At 44.6% G+C, this 19,277-nt stretch overlaps 1 protein-coding gene across 7 annotated transcripts in view; it reads right to left on the reverse strand.

Annotated features, from left to right (window-relative positions):
* The window catches only part of LOC124224021 (dual 3',5'-cyclic-AMP and -GMP phosphodiesterase 11), a 92,717-nt gene that overhangs the window by 32,244 nt on the left and 41,196 nt on the right, over window positions 1-19,277 (reverse strand). For 3 of the 7 annotated variants that reach the window (XM_046636508.2, XM_046636507.2, XM_069138102.1), the window contains one exon: window positions 18,171-18,257. Coding sequence is in view for 3 of the 7 variants with exons in the window: in XM_046636502.2 (XP_046492458.1) it covers window positions 10,629-11,163 (535 nt within the window). In the remaining 4 variants the exon portion in view is untranslated. Of the gene's footprint in view, window positions 1-4,559; window positions 6,444-10,628; window positions 11,568-18,170; window positions 18,258-19,277 lie in introns of those variants that run through there. The other 4 variants (XM_046636502.2, XM_046636500.2, XM_046636506.2 and 1 more) reach the window with 2 other exon arrangements.

A 19,277-nucleotide genomic window follows, 5' to 3' on the forward strand; every position in this document is an offset into this window, starting at 1 on the left:
CAACAGCAGCAGCGAACGACCTCGACCGTGCAGATATTTCATCGGAATAATTCATTGGCCGGGTATCCGATGGTGCCACGCGTCCTGATCTACGTGACCAGAAATCGGTGCTTGAATAAAATTCTGCCTGGATGATGACGAAGCGAGTCGTTCAGATAACGAACTCTTCCTAGTGTTTTCTTTTTCTTTGGAATGGTCATTTTTTGTGTCTAGAAAAAGGTCTGAAAAGGATTAATTGGCGCCGTGGTCGATCCGCAAAAAAAGTTATTCTTCTTTTCCCGCGTCTACGTTTTTCACCACTCGAAATTTGGCAACCGGAATTTGTAAATACGTAATTCGGAGAGCGCACCACGCCTGATTAACAACAAACGAGGATAATAACGACACGGCGATGAATCAAATTTCCAAATGAGGAATTAGACCCGATACTCTTGCTCTTGTTGGTAGCGTAATCGCGGCTCTGAATCGATCGGTAAGTCCTGCATCTCGGCATTATCGTCGTAGGAATCTGCCTCCGATGAGATTAATCGCCGATCGGACAAAAACTGCTCTCAACAGCCAATTCAGCTAACTGTAAGACAGTTGTATAAGCACGCCTTTTGCATACCCTTGCCATATACGGCGATTGATATTACGCTTCGGATTGCGAAGGAAACTGTATCGTTCTCACATTCAGAGTTGTCCCGGTCTCAGTGAGTCGCATGCGGAACGATTTTGGCAAAAATATATCCAACCTACGTTTGAACTTCGGCACGTGAGTTGTAGTGAAAGTTGAGCAAAACCTATCGACCTTGGACTTCGTCACGGGCCGTAGAACCAATCACTCAAACCTCACGCGCACATAAGTGTCGGTATATGAAACGTGTAGAAGTAACTTTTATTGACGAAGATTAGTCGAGTCTCTTTAACTCTGCATGACTATACGCAATCAATCGAATTGGTGTAAAATTTCGTAACCGTAATTTACAGGGCGAAAGAAAACACCCGGAGTGAAATAACGAGTGTGCAGATTGCCATTGGCAGTGACACCGACGATAACGCGACGTCACTGAGATACGCGAAGACGAGGGAGAATCGATTTGCTGGTAAAAATGAGATAAAGAAAAAATATATGCGAGGTCTGGTAAGAGTCGAAATACAGGTTGAAAGAGAATACAAATATCGAGCAGTCGGGCGAAGGCCTTGGACTGAATTTTTCACTCTACGATATCTCCTGCGTAATGTCACAACGAAGCACGGCAAAGAAGGTGGGTATAGATTTCCCTAAAGAGCTGTTCGTTTTTCATACGCGCGACGTTTGTCCGTGTTACCCTTTACCACAGGCAGCGCAGAGCCGGCTTGCAGGTAACCAAGTGTTCTTGTACGAGGGACGGCAACTTCTTGCACTGCATAGAATAACAGGATCCGCCTCCCGGGGAAGTTGGTTCGTCCTAAATTATTGCCACGCTCGGTTTCCACGAGCATCGCCATTAGCGCCCCCCCAACCCTCTGATTATGCGCTAGCCGAGAGAGGTTCGAGATTAATATTGAAAGTCGAGCTTCCCGATTCAACGCTATACGTACGTACGTAAAAGTTGCCTCCTAATCCGCAAGGTTGGAGCGTAACCTCCTCGGCTCCTCGGAGAAAACGAGGCTGTCACCCGCCTCGCGGAATAACAAATTACCACAGGAGGTGGGTCCGCCCCTCTTCTCCGGGGTCCAGGCGCCACTTGTTCCCGACGACGCGATCTCTCGCTCGTCTTTTTCATTCTCTATGATCGGCAACACAACGACGCCTTCGCGGTCTGCCGCTCCTCGAAGCCGCAGCGCCGTTTTCGACAGCACGCGTTCTCTGTCGGACTTTGGCGTCGCGTCGGTACCGGGCATGTGACCACGTGACCGTTGTTTTCTTCACTTCCTGGACTTCGAAACTGACAATAAGTAAGCAGGTCACATTCGCTCTGGACGATTGAGCATTCGCTTGGAAATCAAACAGTTGACTCGACTCCGGTTCGTCGACATTGATTTCGGAAATTTCTTGTGATTTCCAGTGTCGACTCTAATTTCCAACGATTTTCAATCATTTTTGGATTCTATGTATAGAATCACAGTCACTGGAAATCATCTGGAACGCTCGAAGTATTTAAAAATCAATGAAAACACGTGATAAGATGAAAATCGATAAGATTTTAACGAATTGAAGTCATTCAGCGTTTACCGCAAGACTTGTCAACAATTTCCATTCGATTTCCAATCCACGCCGTACAAATACATCTTCGGCAATGTTTCGAGTCATCTCTATTGATTCTGATTGTTTAAAAGAAAATACTACAGTCATTAAAATTCATTTTCTTTACAATTTCATCCCCATGTGTTAAATTTATAATTTCTTCGATCGAATGTCCGACCCTCGACTCAAGAGTTATGCAATTTTCGAGCACAGAGTACGAAACAGAGAAATTTCAACCTAGCAGTGAAAAATGTGCGTTGAGTAGCGATAATATACGAGAATCGGGCGAGTAAATAAATTGCAGGAGATTACAGGTGTACCTCGCACGTTACACGGATGGCATAAGCATTATCGTATCGACACGACACACGGGCCACGCGTGTTTATGATTACGATTACGAATAGTGGTCGTGTCGCGTAGACGCATTATATCTATAACATTATACACGCGAAAGGAGACACACACGCACACATATAACGTGTATGTGTCAGACACTGCACAGGCGGCCATCCAATGACAGTGTACAGACATTTGCATTAGCCAAGGTAACAGCGCATTGATGCGGGTTGCGTCACTGGTCGTCATCGTCGTCGTCGTTGTCGTACTCAAAGAGACCGAGAGCCACAAGAGCTGGTTTACCTATTATTCCAGTTGCAGAAAAGAGCCTAACGACAAACCTTGGCAGAGTGTCTGCTCTGGGCGCTTCGACGATGCGAGATACCTCCATACCTCGATCAAGATCCTCTCCAGCCCGCGTTGTTTTCGATCTCTAATCTTTTATTTGCTTTCAATTTCCGCTATTGTATTGTATAATATATTGCGAGGCGAAAGATTATATCCACGGCGGCGGCCGCACCTCTGCGGATCGATTTCCCCTAATCGTCCGCGACGATCTCGCGATATAAGAAACCTTTTGCCTTGCAGCGAGACCAACCCTCTTCTTCGCGGGCAAACTCTACCTCCACATATGTATATATGGATATAAAACTTGAACTATTCAATATGTATATATATCGTTTGACGTATGTGACTGTCGCGCATCTCGGTCACTCATTGTCAGGGTATCGGAGACGAGTTGTATACTCGACTCTAAAGATTTTACAAAAAAAATCAAAATATAAGAGGAAGAAAGACAAACGGAGACATGTGAGTAATGACCCGTAGAATGACCGTCGACCAAGCAGACTAATCGTCGGTAGGGCACGATGGTACGTTCAACTCTACATGTCATATGCGCGACAATGCAAAGTGTGTATGCACTGCGTAATGGTGCTACATTGCTGTCGGACGTGATCGCCACGGTGCCTTGCTTGATATGGCTATAATATGAACTGTTGGCATGTTGCTGTAATAAATTTGCAGTCAAATAGGAAAATGAGGGAACGAAACGAAACGATGGTCCGAGAGACAAAGCAATTGAATAATAAAAAAGAAAAAAAAAATTAAAAAAAAAGGTAAAACGACGACACACCGCGATACTGCAACGTGACATCGTCAATTGGAAACTCGTTGAGTTGAACGCTCGTATCCTGATCGGACGCGCAAGATGGCCTAGATCATAATAGCTATAAACGAGTACGCATCTTGCGGAAATAGTTTTGAAAAAAAAAGAGGAAGCTCTTGGAAGCGAGTTTACGGTACGAGAGGAGGTACTTTCGAAGGCAGATATTTTATGGTAATCAGGGCTCGTTATTACGCTATTGCGACCCCGTGGCACGCTAATGGGACCCGTGCTAAGCGTAGTGGAATCACTGACTGCGTAACGATGAGTGCGTGCGTATTTTGATGAATTCGAACAATCTTCCTGTGTTGCGAGTAGAGGCTGGAGTTACACAAAAATCCTGGACAATATCGCGGGTCAGTTTCTATGGTGTTTGGAGGAAAGACGGGCCTGGTGAACGATTTGCGTGAATATTACTGTGGTACCGATGAATTACACCGAATGCCAATCTTCGAACTTTGGCGATAATCGCATCAAGGTTGGACAGAGGTGAGAGCGATTGGAACGAGTCCGTGATCGAGGAAGGCGAGACATGCGTCACGTGCTGTACGAAAATCATCAATTTATCGAAAGTTTGAGCAACATAGCGAAGCGTGGGCATTGGTGTAAAGATGGTGTGGAGGGGGAGGAGCGGTCAACGAGAGGAAAAAGAGGTCTGCATCCGGTCGGAGAATACAAGAATAGATTGGGTGACGACCCGATTGTGAGAGGTGAAAATTATTAGACATGGTAAAGATAAAGAAGAGAACGAAAGTCGAGAGGGAGATATGGCAAGAATGAAAGTGTATGCGAAAAAAAGAAAGAAAAAAAAAAGGGTAGAACTAAAAAACGGAAAAAATGAAACTTACATTGATCAAATATCTTAAGCATTGCTTTCTTTAACTGCATAATCGGACGTGGTGTTTATCGTCCAAAGACAGTAATTCATAACCACACTTTCACCCGCGTTAAAAACAATTATTATCTGCGATATTGCACTTGCGGTGAAAAGGTTCATTTCTCGGTCTCCACGTTGAGCAATATGCAACAACTACCGGCGAATGCTTTTAATCCTTGCGGTCTCTCTTCGAATGAGACGTTTTATTATTCACCTCTTCCCTTTATTATTCACGAACGAAAGTTCAGCGATATTGACACTCAAGCTCTCTTCTCGGTAAAAGCTCGTCAACCCCCGCAGAGCCACTTTAATCCCGCGACGGTGTTGCGGCAGCGTCGATCGCGTAAGCACTAACGAAACAACTATTAGTTTTTCCTCCGTCAACTGCACGACGAGCGGAGTTTCCTCGGTCTTGCGAAACGGCGGCGATAAATGTGCGCAAAACGCTACGCGTCATCCCGCTATCGCTTTACCACTTGACATTTTGCTATCCGCATGGATTCTCGGCAGAGACATTGATAAAAGTCGACGTTGCTGCTGCCGCCGTTGCGAGATACCGTGAATGACGGATCGTCGGCTGTCTTCGGAACTTTGAAAGACACGGAAAAGTCGAGGAAACTGTCGTGAGTAAGAATGGTCCAGGCCAAGGCGGATCGGACGTGATGCGAATTCAAAAACGGAGGCGCTGCTGCTTCTTCCGAGACGGCGGCTTGTGACAGTCTTCCTTGCGATGCGTGATACAAGATATTATTATACAAATGTATCACAGCTGCAGATATTATAGGTTCGTTACACTTCTTTACGACTCGACAAATATTTGTTGAAACTTTTTGCGACGCAGAATTATATTTTACACAACCGCTGATAAATTAAAAAAAATTTTACGTTCTTTGCAGAGGTATATTGTATTATAGTTCCTCCCGTCCTGCAGGGGCACCGATCTGCAACGGTACGGTTTCAAACGCGTTTCGAAATATAATGCTCTTCCAGTTTTCATCCAGCTCCCCGCATTCAGAGCAAATATTTACTAGTCTGTAACACTGAACGGCAATTACGGACGGATTATTTGAGTTTGTCACGACCGTCGAGGAGTCTACTCCAAGTCTTCGCCAAGTTGATTAGCGATAAGTAAAAGATAAAGAGAGGCAGAGTAATGGAAAGAATGACGGAGTCAACGATAACGGGGAAAAACCTCCGAAAGATTATCTTCGGGACACTCGGCGCTCGCTTTTCAGCTCGTCAAGTATCGCACTCTCCTTGGCGTCGTTCATCTCGGAGCACAAAAACAGCGAGAGAAGAAGAAAGAAGAGGACAAGATAAACAAAAAATTAAAAGCAAACTAAGAACCGATAGATAACGTTCATTGATAACGAAAGTCTCGATCGCACTTGTTTACACGTTTCTCGCATGCGTGCATACTTTTGTTCAATTTTCTGCACATCGGTACGTAATTCCTGCAGGGTAAAAACTGTACGCAGTACTAAGAAACCGGGTAACTCATTCACCTCTTCACTCAAACAACGCGACGCGTTGAACCGCAGAGTCCGTTACTGCACAGAAGAGGACGGTTGGTGGTTAGTTCGGTGTGTTTGAAACCGAACAGAAAGTTTCACTCGACGCAGGCGCCGATGCAGCGATGCTGATGCCGCTCAACGGCAGCTTCACCGTTTCTGAAGCAAACACGAGGGGCGATTTTACTCCGAAACGTAAATCGATCTCCACGCCGGCTCTCGTCGCGTGTCGGATACTCGCCGTTTAAAAGCGATAAGACGCCGCGGCGAAGAAGGAACGAGACGGAGGCGGAGGCGTCGAGCGTTTTACTCGGACGCCCGGAGCTGCTTCTGCTGCGCGAGTTAAACAGCGACTGGCGTCGAGTCGCGACGGAGTGCGGCCCGCAGTCCCGGCGACCGCTCGTGTCTCGGAATCAAGCGTCGGCGGCGTCAGCGTCAGTCGGAGCGTCGGCAACGCGAAACAGCAACGCAGCGCGACGACTCTCGCCGTAACTGTGAGCGTTTTCTACCGATACACCGATTAACGGAAACGTACGTCTTTCCGCGCTGCGGGCAAACACCGGGGCAGAATCGTCGTTCGATTGGAACGAACGAAATTTTCAATTAAAGGAGAATAAAATTTGACCACGCGTTGAAAACTTCGCTACTTCGATAATTTATTCGAATCATTTAGGTCAGGCGAGTGCAATGTTTTATGTGTTTATTTAAACGAGTAGTTTTTAACCAATGCCTTGCAAATATGGTTCAATTACTTCTTTTTTTTTTTTTTTTGTTTTCTTAGTTTCAGTGCTTGCACAGCTGCGCGTTTGGTTTTTATAACAACTCACTCCGCGCAATGGGATTATCGACTATGTTGTATTTTGGATAGCTTTGGCGCGCGGTACAAAATTTGAATTGAAAATAATTTTCCGGCTTCTTAATGTCGTGGTGATTATTTCTTGTGCGTTATATACGAGGTTTGCGGAACGGATTAGAAAGAAGGCTAATAAAAGCCGACAGGTTTGTTTGAAGTCAACTAAATCACTTTTGTTTGAACTTTACACCCTGCACTGTATATAAATATTTATCCGAGGCTGGCGAAATTTTTTCTATTCAAATTCGTTCGATCGATGTATAATTGATTTCCCTGAAATGAATCCATCCATTGTATCCTCTTCACTTTCGTATTCTATCGCACTCTGGTTTAATGTTGAACTTGTCGTTACATCGGAATTCAATTGTAAGCCGCCGCCGGATTAGGAAAATTTTTCAAGAATTGTTAAAAGTTTACACGCACGGTGTTTCATAATTCTGCGTGGCACGCGTAATGACGTAAGACGGCGCGTGATGTGACGTCACGTAGCGCTCGTAGCGCAAAACGCGATTATTATGTATACACATAAATTTTCCGTGTTTCATTTTTACCAGCGAACAAAAAACTGTGCGGTAATTAAAAATGCCGATCACCTAGAGATTTCGAAGGTGTCTACATACAACAATGAGCAGAAATAGCAACGATTTTTCCACAAGTTCACAAAGATCGTATAAAAAGTTTCTTTCACTCCAAGCATAACGATAATTTACTCGAGTAAAATTCGAGTCTCGCGTCAACGGACTGGAACCGTTCAAAATCGTCGACCGTTCAAGGTTACGCGCTCTCTAATTCGCCGAAGATTGGCAAGTACAGGGAAATGTGAAGCTGAAGTTAGTATTTCGGTAGTAAAAAGCTGACCGTCGGAATTGCTCGACAATCGTGAAAGCGCGTGGAGGCGGAAGCCTTTTGAAAAGAATCTCTGATTAAAGAAGTTCGCGGTAAACGATTGCAGGGACCGACAGCTTTCGGAAGAAGACTTTTCTCCTTGAAAAGAACGAAACGAGAGATGTGCTTTCGTTTGAGGTGTTATCCGACTTCGAGAAGACGTACTTTCCTGTACCTGGAAAAGCGTTATTCTCAGCGATGCGGCAACATCGTTTCTCCTCGTTAATCAGCTTTATGACATCAAGATAAACCTTATCGAAGATCTGAACTGCCATAGGAAGGGTGTCACATCTACGCGAGCGGTTCTCGTAAGGAAATTGCGACCTTTCGCGTTAACACCTGGTATTTCTTCCTACTTTACCGCTTCCCCGTCCCTTATGTCGTCAGTTTAGTCTTCGTTTCTGAATTCTCGGGGGCTGTTACGCAACGTTGTTCCGCGGCGTTGGCGGTAAGCCACATCTGTGACTGTGCGCACGTTCGTCGAGCGTCGGTGTGCCAGACTCACAGTCAGCAATAGCGTCGAATATCCGCTGTGACAGCGTCTTCGTCGCGTCGGCTTCAAAGACGAATAGAACGAGGCTAGGCGAGGTGGAGCGGCGCTACCCGGTTAGGTGTATCGAAACCTTCTACGCGGGTTCAGCGATTCCTGAAATTCCTACGGGCTAGGCTCCCGGAGATGCGGGAAAATCGCGCGAAAGCGACGTTCCCCGATCACGCGACCAACCGCTGCAGCTAGACACGCGTCGCGACGCTAATCGTCCGATTACCTCATGTCGCAGGAAACATTGTATTATCGCGACAGATACGACAGCCTCCCGCTCTCTCGGCGAACGGGCCAAATCGTTGAAAGCAGGGAGTGCCGACCTGTCTCCAAAGAACTGGTCGATGGTGTTGGTCCAGACTGATTGCCTTGTACTACGGTTATCCAATGAAGTTATAGCGTGAGCGACCCTACGTTCAGGCGATGTTCTGAAACATGATCGGCACACCGACGTTTTGAGCTAAGAGCAAACCGAAAGCAACACTGAAGCTGGTTAGAAAGTGTCCCGGATAAGTCATAGGAGAGACTGCTGAGCATCAATTGCAAGACAACAAACTATGTTCATTGATTAAATTTTTTGAATTAAACAAACCGAAGAAAAAATTCTTAAACGAGTGATAACATGGCACTACTTTCTACGTAGGGATGAACGGATGGAAAATGAATTGGTATCAAGGGGGATAACTAGATTGAATATATTATCAATGATTCGTTATCGACGGTCAAGAAACACAGTGTTGAGTGTGAAATTCTTCATTCGTACGAAATAGATCTCGAAGTTTAATTATGAGTGTTGGAATTGATACTTGGTAAATAATGTGTAATTTGATTACAGAAGATTGAACTAACTGACAAGGAATGAAGTGGAAGTTGGCTTGCTGAAGTAAAGAATAGACGCGTGTTTGCTGAGAGATGGAACAGAAGTATACTTGTTGAGAAATCGAATAAAAGTAGTATGGTACGTACTACGCAATTTTGGAATTTGTAATTAACCATTCGGATTTTACTTCTTCATTTTGCTATTTATAACGGTGGTTTTTTTGAGTTTTCATTAAAAATTTAGATGAATATATTCATTTTTTAATCCTCAATTTCAAATTCAGAATTATGAATTAATTCTACAATTCTGAATTGAAAATTTATGATGATAAATAAATTTTGCAACGCTTGATTGTAAATTTATAATTACAAATTAATTTGCCAGTTGTCAATTGAAAATTTTATAATGATGAATTAATGTTTTTAATTTTCGTGTTTAAATCACCAATTAACAATTACTCTATTAATTACTCAATCGCAGTTAATGATGAACAAAAAAAATACAAATATGCCCAAAGCTGCCGTCCACTCTTCCGTAAGAAGGTATTCATGACCGCTATCCTGTGTCTGCGATAGGTTTCAAGTAAGGAATTTGATGTCGAGGAACTTGTGAACGTATATCATACAGCTCCTTGATCCACGATGTACGAGGAACAGGTAATATATTTGGGTAAGGCGACTCGCGCATTAACCGTACATCTTGGTGGCTAAGCATCTTTAATTCACTGATTGCAATAATTCGATTCGATTTGTCCGAAAAAATTCGTGAAATTCGTGAAACTCGTTTCCGTAAGGTAGAAAATAGATCGGGCATTCGGAATGGTGGTGGATCAAGGTCGGTCTTAGAATTTAATCTAGCAGTCGGAAATCACGTCAGCTGTTCTGGGACGTCGGATATGCTATTAATATTTAAAGGTGGCAGGGATGGGTCGCTCCCTAGTAAAACAGCTTGTGCTTTATTTCCACTAAAAAAGTTCTCCAGCACATGGATCACGATTGATACTGTTTTCCTGAGGAGGTAAAGCCAGTGAGATATTTGGAACCAAGAGATCACGCGTCTCCTTTTTTCCCTCTGGCATCTCATCATAATTCACTGAGGACGTCGTCGGTTGCAGAAGGATTGCACGTCTTCCTTCTGCACGCTTTCTATCCACGTTTGCAGGTACTCGCTGAATGTCCGATATGCACGAGTCGTTACAACCGCGAGCGAAAATTAGAGGTGGCGCTAAAAAATGGGTGGGATGGTCAATCGGTTTGTGTAACTCGAGGAATTCGAAATACCGAGATAAAAACGATCGGCTGCGATGTCAACCAAGATAGAGGACAAAACTCATACGGTACATCGAGACATCTCTCGGTTCCATCGATCGTGAGATATCGTACATATATAACGCTTGACCAATCGAGCTGTTGATATCAAAGATTCTTCACCTTGCTTTCCGGGTAATCCGGAGATCTTCACCAGTTTAAGAAGCAGCTGTTCCAGCTGGACGACCAAAGATTCACTGCTTTCTTCATCGCTGGTATCTTCTATTTCGTAAACGCGCTGCTCATGATCGACGAGTGATTCCAGAAGATGTTCCTGGCTAGTTCCAACATCGGTAACCGACTCATCGAGAACCCACCATTCGCTTTTCAAATCCTCATTCGAGTTGACCAAGGTATCGATCTTTTTTGAAACGTCGCTAATGCTTTGATGTAAGGCTTTCACGGATTTCAATTTCTTCTGTGTCGATTCTACCATGGACTTGAGTGACTTGATGGTTGCAGCAGCGACGGATGACAAGGCGATGCACTCGTGGCGTTTACCACTGAAATGCGCAATATCCTCACAATCCGACGATGCCTGGAGCTTACGCTTCGTACTGGCTAAGTGATATGAATGCTCGCATTCGGAACCGCGATTTCTCACAGTATCCTCCTCGTTCGCAGGTCTATGCATATGCGTGTTTCTATTGTCCGCCATGTTGTTAAAAATCTGCACGCGAGAAACACGCGTACAATGATATTGGTGGCTTCGATGGAAACTGCTGATTTTGAAGACTCCACGAGACGCGTTACGAAAATGTATTAGCGGATTAACACGGGGTAAACACACCGCACTGACACTTTGGATCACGGACGCAGGCAGAGTTAGAGACAGTTCGAAAGAGGGTCGGTAGTTCTAACCGTCGGAATGAAACTAGTTTTTAATATTTCGCTGTGATCTAGGCGCGGCATACGTACGAATAGGACGTCGAACTAAGCACAAGAAATTTGTGTTGCAGTAGTGACAGAAGGTGGTGAAAAATTTCGGAAAAATCCCAACGGAAGACACGAAATTTGAAGAAGCCGAATTCACACGTTCGTCACTCTCTACCACTTACACACACACACACACACACACACACACGCAACACTACAACTCCATTTACAGCATTGTACAGCAGACAATTCTGTAGTCTACAAGGCGCGACAATTTTTGTTTTTCACATTGGTATCGCTGTAGACTCTAGACAGGTACTTCTTCCTCTTAAATATGTAGTTTCTCAATACCTATTGAATAATAATACCGGTTTTGATCAACGAATAGTATCGAAATTGAATTTTTTATTGAAGGAAAAAAATCTTTGTTGATTAATAACTGTTGTAAGAAACAATTTTCGAAATAAAACGACCCAGCGCGGAGTGAAATTGAACAAGCCTGATAAAATTTTTGGACGGTTTTTGAAGCGGTTTGAAACAAAAAATCTATATCAAAGCCCTTATTCATAATCTTACTCTCTTTTTTTTTTACGTGAATATAAGTTGTAACTATTTTCCGAGAGAAATTCATTTTCGTTTTTTATAGTCGAATAATCTTGTTTCAGTTAGTTCATCGCCTGTGCACTACAATAAATAATTCTGCAAGTACGAGGCAGAAATGGATTACGAGTTTACTTACCCTCCACTAAATTCATTCGCAGGAGGAGCAGTAAACGAAACAGAGAATGAAAAAGACCGAGGAAACTCTACAACGTAAACTGCAAAGCCTAACCCTGACGATCCTGGAACCTTACGACAGCCGCAGATCCGTTCAGGTAAGTGTTGCACCGAGTGTCAAAGCTATACGGGAACGCAGATTGATTTCCATGCAAAAATCGTCATCAGTTGCCGATGAGAAAGAAACTGAAGTCGCGATTTTCAAAAGCGTCATACCGCCCACTCGAAGCACTGAATATTTTCGTTTGGTACAAGAAAAATTTTCATTTCTCGTGCAGAGTTATATTTATCATACACTTCAGTTATACGTAGCGGAATCCAAACTTTGCCCATTTGTTGAGGTTCACCAAATCCGCGCCACCGATTTTGCGAACAATCTTTTCGAACAACGGTGATCTTCACTTGCATATGATACGCGCTTTCCATATAATATTCCCGTTTTTATTCAGACAGCAAAGCGTTATTACAGGTACGTAGTTTGAATGACATTATGAAGCCGCGGGCGATAACACGTCGCAACTTTGGATATTGCGCTCTCCAGCTCCGTAATTTCTCCGCAGTTGATGCTAACGCCGCAGCTTATATACATACATATTCGTGCGTGTATATATATATAGAAATGCAGGCACGGCGTAAAACGTTTCTATACAAAATTTTAAACACCGCGTTGGCAACTCTTCGCGCTCTCAGCCTCATTCCATGCATAACTACTATGTAGGCACACGCGTGTGTGTGTGAATTTACGTGTATACGTTTTTTCATCTATGTGAAATGTGTATATTCGCGCATGTGCGAAAGCAGCTGCTTCTATACCTGAATTCTCATTCCCCTTTACGTAGCGTACACTGTTAGCTCGTGCAAAGTATAGCCGGACTTGCACCATCTGAGGTCAAACGAAACGCGCGTATTATGTTATAGGTATACATGTGGTACATACTCGTTGCGCACTGCGTCCGTTGTACTCCGTATATGATATTCATGGACAATCCATAAGTCGGTCTGTAGGTTGTGGCACAGAAATTCGAACGGTGATTCGGTTTTTCATCCCGGTTTGTACGTAATTTTTGGACTGTGACTCTTCATCTTTTCTTATTTTTATTTCGCGATGCGATTTTTTCATCTGTGCAAAGATCAATGATTGCGATTATAAAATCCTAATTCACGTGGATGTAATCATATAACACGCCAACTTTCTATGTTCGTTTCAACCCTGAAATACTTCGATTATGTTCGTTGAAATCGAAGTCTTTTTTTTTTTATAGAGAAGTTGACGCCATACCTGCGACTTTCTACGTGACGCTCAAATTTATCATAAGCAGCTTTCAACTACAGTTCGTTTCACATTCAGTCACCGTTTGTTTTAACTGCAGGTATTACTTGAACGTAAACTTGTAAAATCTGTACATGGCTCTCGCGGTTCAGAAACTTTGGGAAAGAAAAAATTTCCTGTGCAGGCATATATTTCAAGCAATAGTTTGACTATCCAATATAACTTAAATAATCCGCCAAGCTAGCAGCTAGGTTTCTTGAATTTCTAGCACAGTGATTAACATATCGAATATCAATGGAAATTCTTGTTCCATCTTGCCTGACCTTGAGAGTCTGGCGAACGCTTCTCGTTAGAATCTTTCACCCGCATTCCGCGGTTCCGTCTTACGTGCCGCTGGCAAGTATTTGACGCTGGCGAGGTGCCGGTTCGATTCATTTGAAATTCATGCAAATTGATGATCGGCCGACTGATTCATCGGTACGTCGCGTTGGTCCTTATGTAATGAATATAAATATATAAGCTGTACATATACTCAACGACCGCGTTGATTGAGCACAAGTAGTTATAACCGCGAGCGAAAAGGTGCGGCGGCGCTAGAAGATACGTAGAGGTAATTGGAAAACTCGAAATATCGATAGGTTCGTAAAGAAGATCGGTTGCGATGTCAACGAAGGGATAAAGAGAAAGATATATGATATATTTTACGCTCCAAGTACACTTTGTGGCAAACTCAAATTAACTGTACAAAAATCAGTACTTAGCCTAAACACGGTGCTACGAAATATGCAGTAGAAGGAATAATGTAAAGAATTATTAATAGTGGTAATGATAAAGTAGTGATACACAATAATTAGTAATAATAGTAATAACAAATCGGAATACTAGATTATCACACCGCTATAACCTGAAACTTATAAAAGTTCGAACAATGTTCGGACATGAATTACTTCATTCAATAAACTTCTATATCGAGCACTATACAATGTATTACAATAAGTAACAAATACAATATGAGAGAGAAGGTGGGAGGGAGGGAAGAAAAAAAGGTCATATTGCATATCGCGGTATATCTACAGGAATGATTCTATCGCGAGTAGGTGCGCTCCGACAACCGGATAAAGCCGGTTTCGTTGTCAATGAAGAAGAAGAAGAAGAATGAGGTGTAAAAAAGTAAATAAAAAAAAACATATCTATAAGAACACAGAGAGTATATGTACGGAAAAAAGGAAAAGCATAAAACAAGCGTCGCGTCGGCAAATATGAACAAAGTCTGAGGCAGATAAGCTGTAGACTATAATACATGTATACATACATGTTTGCTGATTAATGGGAGAGACGAATGATACAAAAAGTGTTCGCAATGTCTGAAGACGGAGGAGCCGTATGCGCAAAGGGATAAAGACCAAGAGAGAACGTGATATTCGATGCCGTTGGGGTACGCATACGCAATAGTTACAAAGCGAGCACCCCGAAGAGCACGCGTGGCGGAAAGCAGGAGCACCGGCACATGTCGAGATAACGAACAAACAAAGTCTCTCGCGATAAATAATTCATGTATTCGACTATCAGACGTCTTGCATCTGCATAATTTCTGAGCGTCTAAGAGGGGGGGGGGGGGGGGAGGAAGGAGGACGCGTCTAGGCGTTTCGGTAAAACTGTATCGTAGATTCGCGCGACTTTTTCGACCCACGTGCACCCGACGTCCGTTCAATTGTTGCGAAAATTTAAATCAGCGAATCGCGTAACGGGGAATCCGATGAATCCGCGCAACGCGTTCTGCGGTCTGCAATAATGGATTTGGCAGAGTATTACGCAAACTTCGAGGAACAATTAACCGCGTCGCGTGCGCAACAAATTATTTGGCGAACCGTGACCACGGAACGATCCGCAGCGAGCAAATAACTGCTCGAGAGTTGGGGGATTGCGTTGCATGCGTAGATATAGGTAGACACGTACGTCATATAATAGAAAGATCCGGCGTTAGCCTGGATTCCATGAATGAACGACGACGCAGACTCCGAATGTGGGGTGAACGCGTATTGATACCTACACGTTGTACGTGTACGTACTAATCGAGTCGGTTGACGCATCGTACGGCGGTAATTTTACTCAATGGTCGTGTAAACCGAGAGTGCGATAATTACCCACGCACGGAGCGGTAGCTACGCGGTTTAAAAACACCCACACTTCGCGACTCGTCGCGTACAAGGTAGCTGGGCACGACAGATCTACACCAACTGATATACGAATTATACCGTGACAATACCTGCGGAACTTCGACTTCGAGGGTCTAATTTTAGGCGTTGGTGGTCGGTTTGAAAAGACCGAGACTAACGGAGGAGCCCAAACAGCGGCGTACACACACACGTGCATGCGGTAATAAAGAGAGGCGAAAGGGAGAGGATGCCTCTCGCAGCGACCGGATGCAGTGGGCCGCTTCCGGCAACGCGACGGCCAGCTGAGTCCCGCGTCTGACGGACGACGGCTGCGCCAGAAGGCGAGTCTGCAGCCTCCGTCAGGCGTCTCGGAGGAACAGGAAGGGCGAAGGGAAGGGAAGATTATCGCGTTACGACCGCACGATAACCTGACCCGATCCACGCGACGCGACGTCGTGCCCTCTTAAATAAAACGGTAATTCCGGTCAGACGACGCCCACGCGACGCGGCATCCGGCGGTGGAGCAACGCTTCGGGATCGAAGCATCGCCGAGATACGAATGATTTCCCCGACGTTGTATGGCGATATCGTAATTCGGGGAAATGCTCGACATGATCGCGTGGCGGAGGCATCCCTGAATTACGACGATTCTGCCGAGCCTACGTAGATGCGACGACAAGCGTGTCAATGTCGAGTCTTTGCATAGAATTCGCAACCGGGCTGAAGGCTGTGACGATCGCCTGCTGATAACACGGAGCTGGCTCGATTAACCTGCAATAATCATCGTGTCGAAGTCAGTAACGATTCGCGCTGAAGAAAAACCGTTGTTTCGCGTTTTAGAGCCGTCTGAATTTCGGTAAATCGTAATAAAGCGAAACGTACCTACTCATATTTTGCAATCTTAGTTCCATCGAAATTATTTTAAAAATAATAAAATAGCAGTTCCTTTTTTTCAATGTTTCGTTACGATAACGTTAATAACTTCAACCTCGTCAATAATCGCGGTGTCCTCGCCGGGTTTGTACTATTTTATAACTAGAGTTTGGAGAGCATTACTGATAAGTGCGATGATACGAGGATCGGAATTAATGTCCGTAGGTACGCATGCGTGTGGTTTCAAATGGGATAAATTAGCGTTTAACGGGATTGGGAATGATTAATGTTTGTGTGTACCTATCCGAAAAACGGGCGCGTGTAATAGGATATAACAGCAGCTGCGTATAATAATCTGCGAATTTGCGTAGAATGCCGAGATTTGCGAGTTCGAGGAAATCCTTGCACATGACTAGTCATCGCGTTGAACGAGGCGTTTATAACGTACCGGGACTGTGAGAACTTCTACATTTACATACGCGTGTATACGCGCGTGCTCTTGGCGTGATTTTGCGAATTTCAAAGAAACTATCAAATTTCTCCGCGTCTCTCTTTGCCGCTGTAGTTCCGCGTGTCGCGCGGACAAGAAAATAGCTATTTTTATCACCGTCGAAAGGCAATCTTACCGCGGACTACCGGAGGATCACGACACGGTCCCGTCCATCGGTTGACCCAAGACGGCTCTTTGACGAGCCTCGACGATAAAACGGAACCGAACGCACGAGCCGTGCGCGTAACGCGATTCGATGAAATTGCGTTGAACTTTGGGATCATAGAGGCTAACCGAGCGAGAGGACGAGGACGAAGAACGACCGGCTGCGGAGTCAGCTGGCAAACCGACCAGCCAATTGGTCAGGGTCAATTTCTCGACCGACTAATGCGATACAATCTGGCAGAGCTACCGCCTCGTTGACCCCGGCTCTGCATCGTCGATCTTCACAGCTGACGAGGGAAAGTGTTTGTAAGAGATGTTTTACAGTGCGGACGAGCGGATGGGAGTCGAGGGAACACGGGAGTACAAATCTTTATACGAGACGCGAACGAGAGCGGATCGGATCTGCGATGTTCCGAAGTAAGTATTAAGGTGTTTTCGTCACGCGGTCACTTTACCGATTTAAGACCATTTACGAGAAACCGTCCGATTCTTTTTTAAAACAACTTTCCAAATCGACGTTTTTTCGACGCGTCATCGTTTTGACGTCAGCGATTGATTATCATACGAATTAACAACCGAATAATTTGCGTAAAAATGTCACCCCAAAATTCGTCTCGCAGCGAAATAACCTACAGAAAAAGTCTCGATGAGCGCGATAATTTAACGAAGAATTGCAAATCTGTTCGACGTTTCAAGATACCAAATCATCACGATTTTCGTAAATATTCTCGAAATCTGTCACACGACTCCGTGCGGAAAAAGTACATATATTCGCTGTATAGTGGCGAATTGTTTGTAGTTTCGATATAGCCGTGCAGAAATATTTGAAAAATTCTAACCATTCAACGGCAAAAGTTTCGCAAGCATTGTAGCCAAGCAGAGTTTCGTTGTATCAAAAGTTGCAAAACATCGCCGCAGTCAGCCGTTGCAAAGAACTGCCGCCGCTACTGCATCAGCACTAACGATAAAACGACGCTGATAAACCGAATTATTCCTTTAATCGTGCATTCTCGACGCCACGAAATCAGCTTGTGAATATAAACACGGAATGAACTCACCTGGTGTTCTGCGCAAACTCCAGAGCACTGGAGGGTGCACGGAGGGTTTACCCGCGGAGGCAGCCAGTGTGACTGCGTTCCGCGTACCTGTAACAAAAAGATAAAGAACGACGTGATGAGAGTGGGCATTGGAAATGTGCGAGAAGTCAGACATGATCGTGGAAATCGGCGTCGCGACGCGATCTGGGGAGGATTTCTATACCGCGCCGGGGACTTGGAAATACCTGCGGGGGCAATCGCGACGAGCAAAGCCGGGGACCAGCGCTTCCAGGCGTCGACGGGCATCTTGGATCCACTTTCCCTGCGGGTGTTCTTCGACGGCACGCTCTTCGGAAGTGACGGCGCGCCGGGCTTTCCGAAAGACAAGCTTTCCCCTACCTTTTAAGGGGGAGTTTCTCAGGGGCGGATGCGCTTCCCGGGGGGTTTCCCCGCTGACGTGTAACGAGTCGGTATTAAATGTTATTCGCGGACCCCGTAACCAACCACGGGAGCCATAAGCGATTAGCCATAATGGCAGGACGCGTGGCGTGCCGGATTCGTGCTGTCCTTATCTTACGTCTTGTGCTCCTCAATATAATGGCTCGGCTATTATATCGAAATACCTAATGGAATTACGGAGGTATATTTACTCCCACGAGGCACGACATAACTCTATCTTATAACACTGTCGTGGCCATCGACTTGTGTAACAAATACACTATGAATTACACCCCTGGCGTATATGTATAGGTATAGACGTAATTATTATATACACGCAATAATTGGAAGGGTGTTCCTCGGAAGATTACCGCAGACGCGTTTAGATAACTTTGCACCAGACTTATACCTACAGGTGGTTATACGGCGGGCATTAACGCCTTAGTTAATTATCGACGAGCCATCGACTCGTCTGCTTCTAAACTCGCGGTCTTTTCGCTGTTATACATTATACCATTTATACTGCAGCTGAATAGAAAGAAGAATAACGGCTCGAGACTCGGTGAATGGGTAATAATATGCCTCTCGTATCTATGCCAACTCATTGTTAGTCCGACGTATCTACGTTCAAACATTTATACAAGTTCGGCGTTTCACTACTCCTCGAAATTTTGTTCAACAAAACTGACG

Source organism: Neodiprion pinetum, chromosome 1 (assembly GCF_021155775.2).
Source record: "Neodiprion pinetum isolate iyNeoPine1 chromosome 1, iyNeoPine1.2, whole genome shotgun sequence".
Classification (NCBI taxonomy): Eukaryota; Metazoa; Arthropoda; class Insecta; order Hymenoptera; family Diprionidae; genus Neodiprion; species Neodiprion pinetum.